The sequence below is a fragment of the Dichotomopilus funicola genome (genome assembly GCF_033296635.1).
Source record: "Dichotomopilus funicola strain CBS 141.50 unplaced genomic scaffold C8A04scaffold_7, whole genome shotgun sequence".
Classification (NCBI taxonomy): domain Eukaryota; kingdom Fungi; phylum Ascomycota; class Sordariomycetes; order Sordariales; family Chaetomiaceae; genus Dichotomopilus; species Dichotomopilus funicola.
The window spans coordinates 278,016-291,073 of NW_026944028.1; the positions used below are offsets into that span (position 1 = coordinate 278,016).

The window sequence follows — 13,058 nt, forward strand, 5'->3', positions numbered from 1 at the left end:
CCTTTTCCTAGTGCTTTCTGTGAGCTCGTGCCGAGCTGACAACGTCATAAACACACAACATGTTGGCTTCCCGTCAGCTCCTGGGCGTTGCCCGGAGCCGCGCTCTCGGCAGCGCGAGCCTGGGCCTCCGGCGCATGGCGACCGTGTCCGACTCTCCGTTGGACAAGAAGGTGATTTTTTGTTTTTTTTTCTTTCCCTCTTGACTTGAATTTACCTCAAATCGGTTGGCGATGGTGGTGGCAGCAATCACAGCTTGGCGGGGTTTGCCCCGCCATGAACCTACACAACTCCTCATTATCACCAGCTCCGGCAAATACGGGACATGGCTGACTTCGTGTGCTTGGGAATTACAGGTCCGGCAAAACAACTGGGAGGAGAACAACTTCATCAACTACAAGAAGATGTCTGAGAACCTTGCCATTGTGAGGTCAAGGCTCAACCGCCCCCTCACCTACGCCGAGAAGATCCTCTACTCCCACTTGGACAACCCGCACGACCAAGACATCGAGCGCGGCGTCTCATACCTGAAGCTCCGTCCCGACCGCGTTGCTTGCCAGGACGCCACCGCCCAGATGGCCATTCTCCAGTTCATGTCCGCCGGGATGCCCTCTGTCGCTAACCCTACCACCGTCCACTGCGACCACTTGATCGAGGCCCAGATTGGCGGTGCCAAGGATCTTGAGCGTGCCGTTGGAATTAACAAGGAGGTTTACGACTTCCTTGCTAGCGCCTGCGCTAAGTACAACATTGGTTTCTGGAAGCCGGGCTCTGGTATCATTCATCAGATTCTGCTCGAGAACTACGCTTTCCCCGGTGGTCTCCTTATCGGCAGTGCGTCTAACCCCCGAACAAGCAAATTTTTTTTCGAGTGGACGGTAATAAGCTGACATGTATTGCGCAGCTGACTCCCATACCCCTAACGCTGGTGGTCTTTCTATGGCTGCCATTGGTGTCGGCGGGTAAGTTATTCTCGACCCATTCTCTGAGCAATTTGACAGCCGACTAACACCGCATTTAGTGCTGATGCTGTCGATGTCATGGCCAACCTCCCTTGGGAGCTGAAGGCCCCCAAGGTTATCGGTGTCAAGTTGACGGGCCAGTTGTCTGGCTGGACTGCCCCCAAGGACATCATCCTCAAGGTCGCCGGTATTCTGACTGTGAAGGGCGGTACTGGTGCCATCGTTGAGTACCACGGCCCTGGTGTCGACACCATCTCTGCCACTGGCATGGGTGAGTACATTCGAACTTTTACCCCCACCCACCGCGAGCCTGTGCCATTTCAATGGGGAAAGCGGACATGAGGTATTGTGGAATCAAGCTAACATGGCCGTGACCTTAGGTACCATCTGCAACATGGGTGCTGAGATCGGCGCTACCACCTCGCTTTTCCCTTTCAACGACCGCATGTACGACTACCTCGCCGCGACTAAGCGCAAGGACATTGGTGACTTTGCTCGCTCGTACGCCAAGGAACTGCGCGAGGACGAGGGTGCTGAGTACGACCAGCTGATCGAGATCAACCTGTCGGAGCTTGAGCCCCATATCAACGGCCCCTTCACCCCTGATCTTGCGACCCCCATCTCCAAGTTCTCCGAAGCCGTCAAGGCAAACAACTGGCCCGAGGAGCTTAAGGTCGGGCTCATTGGCTCTTGCACCAACTCTTCCTACGAGGACATGTCGCGCGCTGCCGCGATTGCCCGCGATGCCCTCAACCACGGCATCAAGACCAAGTCCGAGTTCTTCGTCACCCCTGGATCCGAGCAGATCCGCGCCACCATTGCGCGCGACGGCCAGCTCAAGACCTTTGAGGAGTTTGGTGGTGTTGTCCTTGCTAACGCCTGCGGCCCCTGCATCGGTCAGTGGGACCGCCAGGACGTGAAGAAGGGCGAGGCCAACTCCATCATCTCCTCGTACAACCGTAACTTCACCGGCCGCAACGATGGCAACCCTGCCACCCACTCTTTCGTCACCTCTCCCGACCTGGTTGTCGCCATGACCGTCGCCGGCTCCCTCCACTTCAACCCTCTTACCGACAAGCTCAAGGACAAGGACGGTAACGAGTTCCTGCTTGCCCCCCCTACCGGTGACTCGCTACCCAATGGCGGCTACGACCCGGGCCAGGACACCTACCAAGCCCCCCCTAAGGACCGCGCCACTGTGAACGTCCAGGTTTCTCCCAGCTCCGACCGTCTTCAAATCCTCTCGCCTTTCAACGCCTGGGATGGCAAGGACGCCACTGACCTTCCGGTCCTGATCAAGGCCCAGGGCAAGACCACTACCGACCACATCTCCATGGCCGGCCCGTGGCTCAAGTACCGTGGCCACCTTGACAACATCTCCAACAACATGTTGATTGGTGCTATCAACGCCGCCAATGGTGAAGCCAACAAGGTCAAGAACCAGACCAACGAGACCTGGGACGCCGTCCCGGCCGTTGCCCGTGACTACAAGGCCAAGGGCATCCGGTGGGTTGTTATCGGTGACTGGAACTACGGCGAGGGCTCTTCTCGCGAGCACGCCGCCCTCGAACCCCGTCACTTGGGTGGCCTCGCCATCATCACTCGGTCGTTTGCCCGTATCCACGAGACCAACCTGAAGAAGCAGGGTATGCTTCCCCTCACCTTCTCGGACCCTGCCGACTACGACAAGATCCAGCCCGATGACAAGGTCGACATCCTTGCCACCGAGCTTGCCGTTGGCAAGCCCATCACCCTCCGCGTGCACCCCAAGTCCGGCTCGACCTTTGACATCAAGCTTTCGCACACCTTCAACGCCGGCCAGATTGAGTGGTTCAAGAACGGAAGCGCGCTCAACACCATGGCTAAGAACGCCAAGAAATAGAGAAGAAAAGTAAATACCACGGTTGATGTTTGTTGTATTGTTTGCCACGAGCTTGGGAAGGCAATGAGATGGGAGTAGCATTCAGGGGTTGGTCGGTAGGCTGGCTCAGGGGTTCACCGGAATTTGGCGTAATCCGTAGCACTGTTTCTCGTTTGTATGTATAGTGGTGGGTTGCATTTGAACGGATTTATTTTCTCGCGTTATTACTTTGTTGGCTCTGTGAGATGCTCTGTGATGGCTTCAATTGCTCGAGTATACTAGAACTGGGTGGGCAGGGGTTAGGGTTGTGAATTTGCGAAATGCATCAATCGGGGCGTTGGTGTTCGCTACATGATTACCGATAAACCCGCGACCGTTTTACAACGGTCAGCTCACATTTTGCAACGGTGCGGTGGATGCTGAGAGAAAACAACCAGTTGCTTTTCTGAAACGGATTTTTTGTTATTCATTCTTCTCCTCTCTCGATAACGGGCACTCCTTTACACCATTCACAGCGTTATTCTTTCCACTTTTCATTCACACCCATCCACGGGCCTGTTTGTCACGAAACGGAACGAAGTTGTGACCGCGACGCACCTGATCGAACGAGACTGACGAGACGAGACGACACGAGACGAGATAGAACTGTACAATACTATGCGATAGCCCGCATGACTTGACGACTTTAACGAGTAAAATATATTTTTCGCGGGGCCGGTGTGGTTTGGGAAGATCCCAACAAGAAAAAAGTTCAGTCACACGACGCGTCAAATCCCACGGTCATACGGAATACGTAGAAGCCCGTGGGCGGAGAAGCAAACACTCCTAGTAGACGGGCGAGAGAACACGCCTCGAAAGGGACGGACGAACAAACCGCAAACATGAACAGCGTTACCAACTCGCTCAAGCTTAGCCTGGGGCGCACGGCGACTCACATCGACCGGCTGCCGTTATTCACACGTGTGGTTCTGGTGGTTATGGTTACGCTTGAGGTGTTGCGCGTGCTGTTTCCACGGAGCTGGTGGGATTTGGAGGAGTGGGGAAGGCTGGAACCGGATGTGATGGGGATTGCTACGAGTATGTTGTTCTTCTCGTCCGTGTATTTTGGGGATCCACGAGGCGGGGGTGGATGATGAGACGGGGGAAGGGGGTTGTGTGGGTTGGGTTTGGATAAAATAGAATGGGAACGGGGTGGACAGTTCGTTCATCTTTACTGACTTGGTGACAGTGTACCGGACGAATACCTACCCGCTCATACACACGAGCGCCATCCACCTGATCCTTAACTTGATCGGCCTGACGCCGTTGCTCGAGAGGTTCGAGGCGTCGCATGGCACGTTGACGTCGCTGGCGCTGTTTGTGGGGCGTGAGTCACGCCCTCCCATATCGTGCCGTGAAGAGATCACGGGATAACTGACTTGGGTTGAATATATCTAGCGTTATCCACCGGGCCGGCGTTGATTTATGTCGTGCTGGAGAGATTTATCCTGCGCATGAACACCCCTATTGTTGGGGCGAGGTGAGTGACCAGACCGTACATACTTGTAGCTGTGGGAAACTGGCAGCTTGCTAACCCCGGACCTGGCAGCATATGGGGTTTCCTCCTGTTTGGGTCAGAAGCCATCCGGCATCACAAAGTTACCCCGTATGTGGTGATCGCAGGGAAACCCACTATCCCTACCTGGACAGCGCCTATTGCTGTCCTGTTTGTCGCTGCCTTACTGTTGCCGGGCTCGAGCTTCCTTGGGCATGCCATTGGGCTGGGCGTTGGATACGTCTGTGAGTACTCTCCCCCTTTCCGTGGCATCTGGGGAGCGGAGATTAACATTTTATCTTTCACAGATGGTCTGGGGTATCTCAAATTCCTTTCACCGCCAGACAAGATTCTACGGTGGATCGAAGGCAAGCTAAATCTTAGGGTGAGGCTTCCGCATTTCGTGAGCGTGGATCAGAAGACGTATGGGCGATTCGGGGTGCTCCCCTTAACCAACCTTGCCCCGCAGCCAGTTGTTGCACCAGGTCTGGCGGGCTTGACGGGCAGCAACCAGCGGCTGGGGACGACTCCGGCGTAGAGAGTAAGCTTCAATGTGAAAGCTAGCTTATGTTGGATGATTTTATGCAATGATGCGTATAGACGGCGGCGGATTTGGGCCGGGGGTAGAAATCTGGCCAGGGAAGCGCATGATTTCGAGGTAATTATGGTACTTAGGTCCGTTTTAATGGTTGATTACAGTATTCTGCTTCTTGTCAATTACCGGGGAACGCTTTGCCGAAAACGGTTAGCGCTCCCGCATTTCATGCATTCGCTCCCATGCTCGTGAACTGGTCTCCTAATAAATCACCCGAACAGCCACATTCCAGACGAAGAGCAGACCCAAGCTCTCGAGAACACTTCGACGCGCAGTCACAATGCCGCGATTGCTGGGTACGTCATCGCCACACCCCTTCACAACCCTTTAGCTAAGAATAGGTAACTAATTGTTCTAATGCAACGGCAGCTACCGTGATGCAGCTGCGGCGCGACCCGCGCCTGCTGAAGCTCCCGCCGTACATTTCGCTGCTATGCATCGTCATCGGCGTCGCATGGCTCTTCTTACTCCCGCTCGACCAGTACTCGCGACGGACTTACATCTCCGAAAATGCCCTCCTCCCCGGCCAGGTGCACACCTACTTCAGCGGTAGCGACCAAAATGTGTTCCGCGCTTACAAGCACGAAGTGAACGAGCTCGTGGGCAAGGACAATACCGCGATCAACGACAAGCTCGAGCCGATCATCAAGGGACTCGGCCTCAAGACAGCGCGCCAGAACTTTACCTACCACGCGGCCGGCCAGACATTCGCCGGCGAGAACCTGTACGCCATTCTCCAGGCCCCCCGCGGCGATGCTACCGAGGCGATTGTGTTGGTCGCCGCATGGGAGAATGTCCGACACGAGGTCAATCGCAACGGCGTGCCGCTCGCTTTGACCCTGCTGCGATATTTCAAGCGTTGGTCGCTGTGGTCTAAGGACATCATCCTGCTGCTCACGCCCGACAGCATTGCTGGCCCTCAGGCCTGGGTCGACGCTTACCACGACGCACACGACCCGGCTCGGGTGGCTAGCCTGCCGCTGAAATCAGGTCTGCTGCAGGGCGCCATTGCCATTGATTACGCACAGGAAGGCCGGTTTGAGAGTCTGCACGTCGTGTATGATGGTGTCAATGGGCAGCTGCCGAATTTGGATTTGATCAACTCAATTGTCAATATTGCGGGTGGGCAGATGGGCATCGGCGTTGCCCTGCAGGAGATGTGGCACCACAACAACGGCTATCAGGACCGGCTGAGCACGATGCTGCGCGGGATGCTGAAGCAAGGTTTTGGTCTAGCAAGTGGGCCGCACAGCAGTTTCATCCCCTACCACGTCGACGCCGTCACGCTGCGCCCGTTCGGTGAAGGCTGGCAGGACGAGATGGCCCTGGGCCGCGTTGTGGAGGGCTCATTCCGTAGTCTGAACAATCTGCTTGAGCATTTGCACCAGAGCTTCTTCTTCTACCTGCTCATGCAGCGGGAGAGGTTCGTGAGCATTGGTACCTACCTTCCGAGCGCGATGCTGGTGGCGGCCAACTTTACCATCATGGCGATTGCTCTGTGGGTCAAGAGCGGGCAACCAGCATCAAAGACAGAGAAGAAGGCCGAAAAGGAGGTTTCAACTCCATCGGCGCCTACTACAGTTGAGCGGGACCTGTTTCTTCCGCTCGGCGTGGTGGCTTTGATCCAATCCCTCTCGGTTCTGCCCCTCTACCTCTTCAACCATGCCCTTGAAACCGTATGTCCCCCCCCACCCACCTTGTCGTCACTATCAAGGAAGCTCAAGCTAACAACCACACAGGCCCTTACCCTATTCTTCATCGTCTTCACCCTCCTCCCATCCTTCCTCGCCCACTTCCTCAACAACTTCCCCTCCACGCCCACCACGCCGCAACAGTACGACCTCATCCGCTCATTCTCCCTCCTCCTCCTCGGCATGTTTCTGTCGACTCTCGCCACGCTAAACTTCTCGCTGGCTTTGCTAGTCGGCGTGCTCGCCGTACCGTTGACCTTTGTGCCAAACTCGATATCGCCTAACTCGGGACTTCCGAGTAGGGTGTTGGCGACAATATTGTTGAACGTCTTTAATCCGACGGCGGTGCTGGTCGGGCTGGGATTGGTATATGGGTGGTTTGGCGGCGGTGGCGTGGATGCCGCTGCCGGGGCTGATGTGAGTAATGGTGTGAAGTGGATGACAGGGGGTGTGTGGGGGGTTCTGCGCGAGGCGGCGGTCGGTTGGCACGTGTGCGGGACGTACTCGCCTGTAGTGGTATGGTGCGTGTGGTGGCCGGCGTGGGTGGCTGCGCAGGTGGTTGTGTTGGGGAAGAAGGAGGTTAAGACGGGGTCGGAGGTGCCAAGGGAGAAGAAGGATGCATGATATAGGGAAGATATAGAAGGTTAATGGTGTGTCCCCTGAGGGTTGTTACATATTTATCATTTGATGAGGCTGTTTTGAGCCAGGGGTAGCCGAAAATAAGGGCCTTTAGACAAGAAAGAGGGAAAATATGAGATACCCGTTTCGTGCACAATTACCCAGATATTCGTTTTACATATTCCAAGGTCATATGAAGCTTTAGATTGCCCTTGTGCTTTTGAGGCTTCATTTTTATTTTTGGTTGATTACGGCCAAACGGAGCAAGCCTAGGGTTTGATTCATCATACAAGGCGCCATCTCCACTGCCTGTGAGATGCTCCCTAGCCAGATCTCCCCCCCTCTTTCGCACTCTTCCTTTACGCCGCCCATACATCCTGCCCAACATTTTCGATCCAGTTGCCCAGTTGATTGACACTCGAGTCCCACTCCTTTAGCCGCCCCCGCATATTCTCAATCTGCTTCATATCCAGCACCTTGGGCTGGACCCAATTGATGTGGGCAACTTGATCCACCTGGTCGATGGTGCCGCGCAGCAGGCCTAGGCTCAGGGCTTTCATAATAAGGTGCTCAATTTCACCGGGGCGCACCTTGGTTTCAGCGGCAATCGTGGCGAAGGTCATAGCGCGGTCGTGCGGAGGGCGACGGAAGACGGCCTCGGTCAAGGCTGCTAGGTAGATTTTCTCCCGCAACTGGCGGCTATGTTGCGTGAGGAGTGGGTTCGATTTAATGTGGCCGGACAGCACGTCGTATGCGGCTAGGTCGCCGCGGTTGAAGGCAAACAGGAGATCGCGGAGCCACTTGTCCTCGGGGCGCTCCTCGGATAACGCGTCCAAGATCGGGTGGAGCAGGAGCTCGCCAAAGTTGTAAATGCTCGTGCTCACCAGCGCGGCGATCGATAGGTCGTATGCGCGGCTGCGCTGCTCGTTGGCCGAGAGAGACTTGATGTCGATGCAGGCCAGGTATAAAAGGGCATTGCGATAGTAGGAGCCAAAGTCAGCCTTGGCCTGGTAGTAGTCGGCGTTGGCGCGGTAGAATGCGGCGTGCACAATCGTCTCGACCGAGTCGAAGCTATCCAGCACTTGTTCTGCTCGGTCTAGGTCTTTCCTCGCGCCGTCGAGATCGTTGAGGTCGAGCTTTACACGGGCAACGGCGATCGTGGCAAATACCAAAGCATCTTGCGATTCTTCGTTGTCCACCTTCTTGACGACAGCCTCCATGAAGGACAAGCGTTCCTGGTTATCTATTTTCCTTGTTAGAGAATAAAACCCCCGTACATGTTCCTTACTCTCCTTAACTAGCCTACCTCTACATTGTGTGGCTGCCTTCAGGGCAAGGTCAACAAGCTTGAGCTGGTTGATCTTGTCGGCGAACTTCAGTACGAAGACCTTATAAAACTGTAAGCGCTGGGGTGCGCTGCCGGGGTGGTTGAAGAACTCGATCAGCTGGTTCGTGAGCTGGTGCCATAGCTTGCGTTCCCATAGCGTCTCAAACTCGAGTACAAGAGGCTGCAGCTCCTCGGGTGCTTCATCCCGCTGCTCGGCGAGGAAGTCGGAGATCGTGTCGACATTCATGGTCGTCCAGCGCAAGCGGGGGGCAATAACGGGTGGCTTTTCTGGTAAAATGGGTTCTTTGGTTTTGAAAGGATGGGGGTGATCTTTTATTTTCGTGGTCCGATGGTGCGTTGGTGCCAAACGCTGGGGTATTTGGTAATTCTCGTGGGGCTGATGATGGGGCTTTGGGAGTTGGTGATGGAAGGCGGGAGCCGCCGCAATAGCAGCCCACCCGGCAAGCAAGCTCTCACTTGACGCGGCAGGGCAGCCTGGAGGTACATACAGGTACGTACCCTCAAGGTACCACAACCCGCTTCTGTTGGTCTGTGCTCTTCAACCCCCACCACGAAATATTTCCGTTTGTGATTGGCCAATCTGCTGGATCGCTGGGGGGTACAGTGGGTCGGAAGCTCTGCTAGCGGGCGCCGGGCGGGCATTTGGGTGTTTGATGAACTGCGACTGCACGAAGCTTGCATCACCAAGTGCCAGTCAATTGACGAGCCCAGCGCCGACCCCCGTTCCTGGGACACCCGCAGCCATCACCAGTCATAATGGCCTCCCTACCGGCTGCCGTGAGGTCAACGGCCCCGAAGATTGCGCGCAGCGCCCTGCAGCGCCGGGCCCTTCATTCCGACGTCCACATCACGCGCACCGGCAAGCCCGTGATCCGTACTTCCGGCGGCCGGTCAGTCTCCTCTTCTGTTGCGTTATGTTTGGGATCGTGCTGACATAGGATTCTACATATTGCAGTTCATCCCTCGGCGGACACACCGCTACCGTTTTCGGCGCCACTGGCCAGCTCGGCCGCTATATCGTTAACCGGCTAGGTTCGAACCGCTCCACGTCCCCCGAGGCAATTTCGACACTCTCCGAACCGGCAAACTGACAGACTTCTGTAGCACGACAAGGATGCACCGTCATTGTGCCGTTCCGCGAGGAGATGGCCAAACGCCATCTCAAGGTTTCGGGTGATCTTGGCCGTGTGGTGTTCATTGTGAGGAAGCCCGGGGAGGAGGGGTACCATGGAAGGATGCATTGCTGAACGGGAGCTAGGAATATGATTTACGCAACACCCATTCGATCGAGGAGAGCGTCAGGCACTCAGACGTCGTTTACAACCTGATCGGCCGGGACTACCCCACCAAGTAAGTGGTGATGGAAAGGTGTCACAAATTGGCCCAGCAAGGACTGACTGGACTTAGGAACTTTTCCCTCTCGGACGTTCATATCGAGGGTACTGAGCGGATCACGGAGGCTGTAGCGAAGTACGACGTAGACCGATACATTCATGTTTCGTCGTACAATGCCAACCCCCAATCGTCTTCCGAGTTCTTCGCGACGAAGGTACGGTGGCTTACCCCTAATGGGTCACTAAATGATATTCTGACATTTCGGATTTAGGGTTATGGCGAGAAGGTGGCCCGTTCGATTTTCCCCGAGACCACCATCGTGCGACCAGCCCCAATGTTCGGTTTTGAGGACAGGCTGCTGTTGAAGCTTGCTAGCGTCACAAACCTTTTCACTTCGAACAACATGCAGGAGAGATATTGGCCAGTCCACGTATGAGTACCCGGCTCCACGAACTTCCACGATGATTTCCCTAACGCATCCCCTAGGTCATCGACGTCGGCGAGGCGCTGGAGAAGCTCATGTTTGACGATAGCACGGCATCCCAAACATATGAGCTATACGGCCCACAAAACTACTCAACGGCTGAGATCGCTGAGTTGGTTGACCGGGAAATCTACAAGAAGCGCCGCCACATCAACGTCCCCAAGGCACTGTTGAAGCCGACTGCTGGGTTGCTGAACCGTCTCCTCTGGTGGGACATCATGTCCGCTGATCAGGTCGAACGCGAGTTCCACGACCAAGTCATTGACGAGTCAGCTAAGACCTTCAAAGACCTGGACATCGAGCCCGGCGAGATTTCTAAGTGGACTTATCACTATTTGGTACGTATTCTTTTGGTTGTATTGTTCTTACCCAGGTGGGCGTTTACTAACGCCCGAATAGAAGGGCTTCCGTTCGTCAGTGTACTTCGACCTGCCACCGGCAACAGAGAAGGAAAAGCGGGAGGAGAAGAAGTACCTTCACGTACTTGACAATCAGTAGAGGGTAGTGGGTGGTGATTTTGCCCCTTTTTCATTGTTTGCAGGTTGGTTTTCGCCAGTTGGGGGGAGGGAGCGAGGATACAAGGCTGGGCATCTCGGAGTGTATATATTGGTGCAGCCAGAAGTGATTTCCCTGAATCGACAGGCTCGGCGCATGGCTCAAACCACGTTGTGGGTATTGGTGTGGTAGTCTGTGCAATCAAAGCGGTTGGCTCAGAGGCCAGCCAAGTCAATAAACCGCAAATCGCAACCAATTTCTAACCCCAAGGCTTCCGTTGAACCCACCAACCCACCACTCAAAAATCTTTTTCGCCCCCCCTCACTTACAACAAGAAAGTGATGATTTTCAAAGCCCATAACCCACATTTCAAGAAACCCCTACAACCCCCCTAAAACGTGATTCGCCCTCACATCTCAAAATGACTAGTCCAAGCCTTAGCGATGACGACCTGTGAGTTTCCTCGTAATTCTTTTTCTTACTTCCCCAACTTGGCCTTCACAACAATTGAGATCCACCGTCGTACTACCCGCTCAAACTCAACTCACTTCCGCCTGACTAACCCCTTATTCTTCAGAACGCTCTCCTCCACCACCCTCGATGCACTTAAGTCCTTCTATGCTGAGCGCGACGCCCGCGCCGAGCAGTTCGCCAAGCTGCAGGCTCAAGCCGAAGCACTGCATGATGCTGAGACCGGCGAAGAGGATGTTGCCACCGCTGTGAAGGAGCCGGTGGTGTTGTCCATGGAGGCGTTTGGCGAGGATTGGAATGAGAGTCAGTTTTGGGTATGTATGCTCTTTTTCATCTTTGAGGTGGAAGAGAACGGTGGGGGGTTTGAGTCGGTTTGGGCCTCTCTTTCATTCGTCCCCCTTGTTGGAACTGGGACTGGGGAACTGGTGTTAGTGCATTTTGTTAACGATAGTTTGATGACAGTACGCGGATGAAACAGCAGACCTATATGCTCAGGAACTCCTTGACGGGGTCACGGCCGATTCCACGATCGCAGTCGTCTCGACACCAAGCGTGTTTGTGGCGTTGAAGAAAGCCTTGGTACAGTTTCCCCCTTCTATTACAGGGCCCGTCTAGCCGGGCTTATGTTGCTGACGATGGCGAAATATGATCCAGAGGTCTGCGCCCCCCGAGCAGCCCAAGCCGAAGCTCCTCCTGCTCGAACACGATAACCGCTTTGGTGTGTTCCAAGAGTTCGTCTACTACGACTTTGCGCAGCCGCTGAAGTTGCCAGGTATGTCTCATCCCTAATTACGGCTTGTTTTTATTTCTCTTTGCCGGCCAGTTTAGTTGAGGCGCGTTAACTCACTCATGTATGTACTTTGCAGCCGAGCTCAAAAGCACCTGCGATCGTATCATCGCCGATCCGCCATTCCTCAGCGAGGACTGCCAGACTAAGAGTAAGCTTTGATATCTGTTTTCTTACGCTCTGTCCCCTTTTCCATGCTACCATGTGCCTACCCCAACCCGAACTAGAACACTGACTACTTCCCCCTTCCCAGCGGCCCTCACTGTTCGCTGGCTCTCCCGACCCTCCAATGCCTCTTCATCTTCCTCCTCCTCCACCACCCGTGTCATCGTCTCCACAGGCGAACGGATGAGTGACATTGTTCAGCGTGTGTATCGCTCTTTTGGGATACGGGTCACCAACTACGATCCGGTGCATGCGCGCGGGTTGAGTAATGAGTTTTGGTGCTATGCGAATTACGAGTCGGGGAGGGGCAGTTGGGGGTGGCAGTGATGTTTTTTTCTGACTTGACTTTACGTTGGATGGGTGGTTGTGCGTGCGCTGGTGGTTTCGAATATGCGTGCTTGGGGGAGGTGTTTACTGAATAGACTGAGGATCGAGGGATGATCGGGGTGACGAACCGAGCCGGATACACTTCCTGCATGGCTGTCCATAGCTACAGCGATTTTGGTGATGTTAGAACGTTGGTGGGAGGGGTGATTGTTAAAAGGGCCGGCGGATGCCATATAAACATGCCAGATAGAACGGTGAGGTCCGTCGGTCCATGCTAGGAGGTGGATATACACGGCTCGAACTGCCGGCAGTTTTTCCAAGTGTTATTTAGACATCACATCACATATGCACCAAAGAAATCGAATGAGCAAGTGATCTCTATATGGCC

At 54.8% G+C, this 13,058-nt stretch overlaps 4 protein-coding genes across 4 annotated transcripts; 3 read left to right on the forward strand and 1 right to left on the reverse strand.

Moving 5' to 3' along the window:
* Positions 1 to 59: 59 nt before the first annotated feature.
* C8A04DRAFT_34816 (aconitase family-domain-containing protein) lies at positions 60 to 2,841 on the forward strand (the record flags this gene model as incomplete). Its single annotated transcript, XM_062782959.1, has 5 exons — positions 60 to 170; positions 354 to 831; positions 902 to 959; positions 1,019 to 1,230; positions 1,340 to 2,841. The coding sequence occupies 5 exons, from the start codon at positions 60 to 62 to the stop codon at positions 2,839 to 2,841; spliced, it is 2,361 nt and encodes a 786-aa protein (XP_062639994.1).
* Positions 2,842 to 3,701: 860 nt separating this feature from the next.
* C8A04DRAFT_34817 (rhomboid protein 2) lies at positions 3,702 to 7,264 on the forward strand (the record flags this gene model as incomplete). Its single annotated transcript, XM_062782960.1, has 7 exons — positions 3,702 to 3,897; positions 4,049 to 4,186; positions 4,258 to 4,339; positions 4,409 to 4,599; positions 4,663 to 4,839; positions 5,319 to 6,625; positions 6,689 to 7,264. The coding sequence occupies 7 exons, from the start codon at positions 3,702 to 3,704 to the stop codon at positions 7,262 to 7,264; spliced, it is 2,667 nt and encodes an 888-aa protein (XP_062639995.1).
* A 353-nt stretch (positions 7,265 to 7,617) lies between these two features.
* Positions 7,618 to 8,832, reverse strand: C8A04DRAFT_9665 (uncharacterized protein; the record flags this gene model as incomplete). The annotated part of the gene is made up of 2 exons (XM_062785570.1): positions 7,618 to 8,501; positions 8,565 to 8,832. The coding sequence occupies 2 exons, from the start codon at positions 8,830 to 8,832 to the stop codon at positions 7,618 to 7,620; spliced, it is 1,152 nt and encodes a 383-aa protein (XP_062639996.1).
* Positions 8,833 to 9,362: 530 nt separating this feature from the next.
* C8A04DRAFT_34819 (putative N6-adenine methyltransferase-domain-containing protein) lies at positions 9,363 to 12,670 on the forward strand (the record flags this gene model as incomplete). The annotated part of the gene is made up of 12 exons (XM_062782961.1): positions 9,363 to 9,480; positions 9,711 to 9,805; positions 9,865 to 9,956; positions 10,014 to 10,155; positions 10,213 to 10,371; positions 10,428 to 10,763; positions 10,825 to 10,919; positions 11,498 to 11,705; positions 11,854 to 11,970; positions 12,046 to 12,163; positions 12,258 to 12,329; positions 12,432 to 12,670. 12 exons carry the CDS (start codon positions 9,363 to 9,365, stop codon positions 12,668 to 12,670), a joined length of 1,791 nt encoding a protein of 596 aa, XP_062639997.1.
* Positions 12,671 to 13,058: the final 388 nt, after the last annotated feature.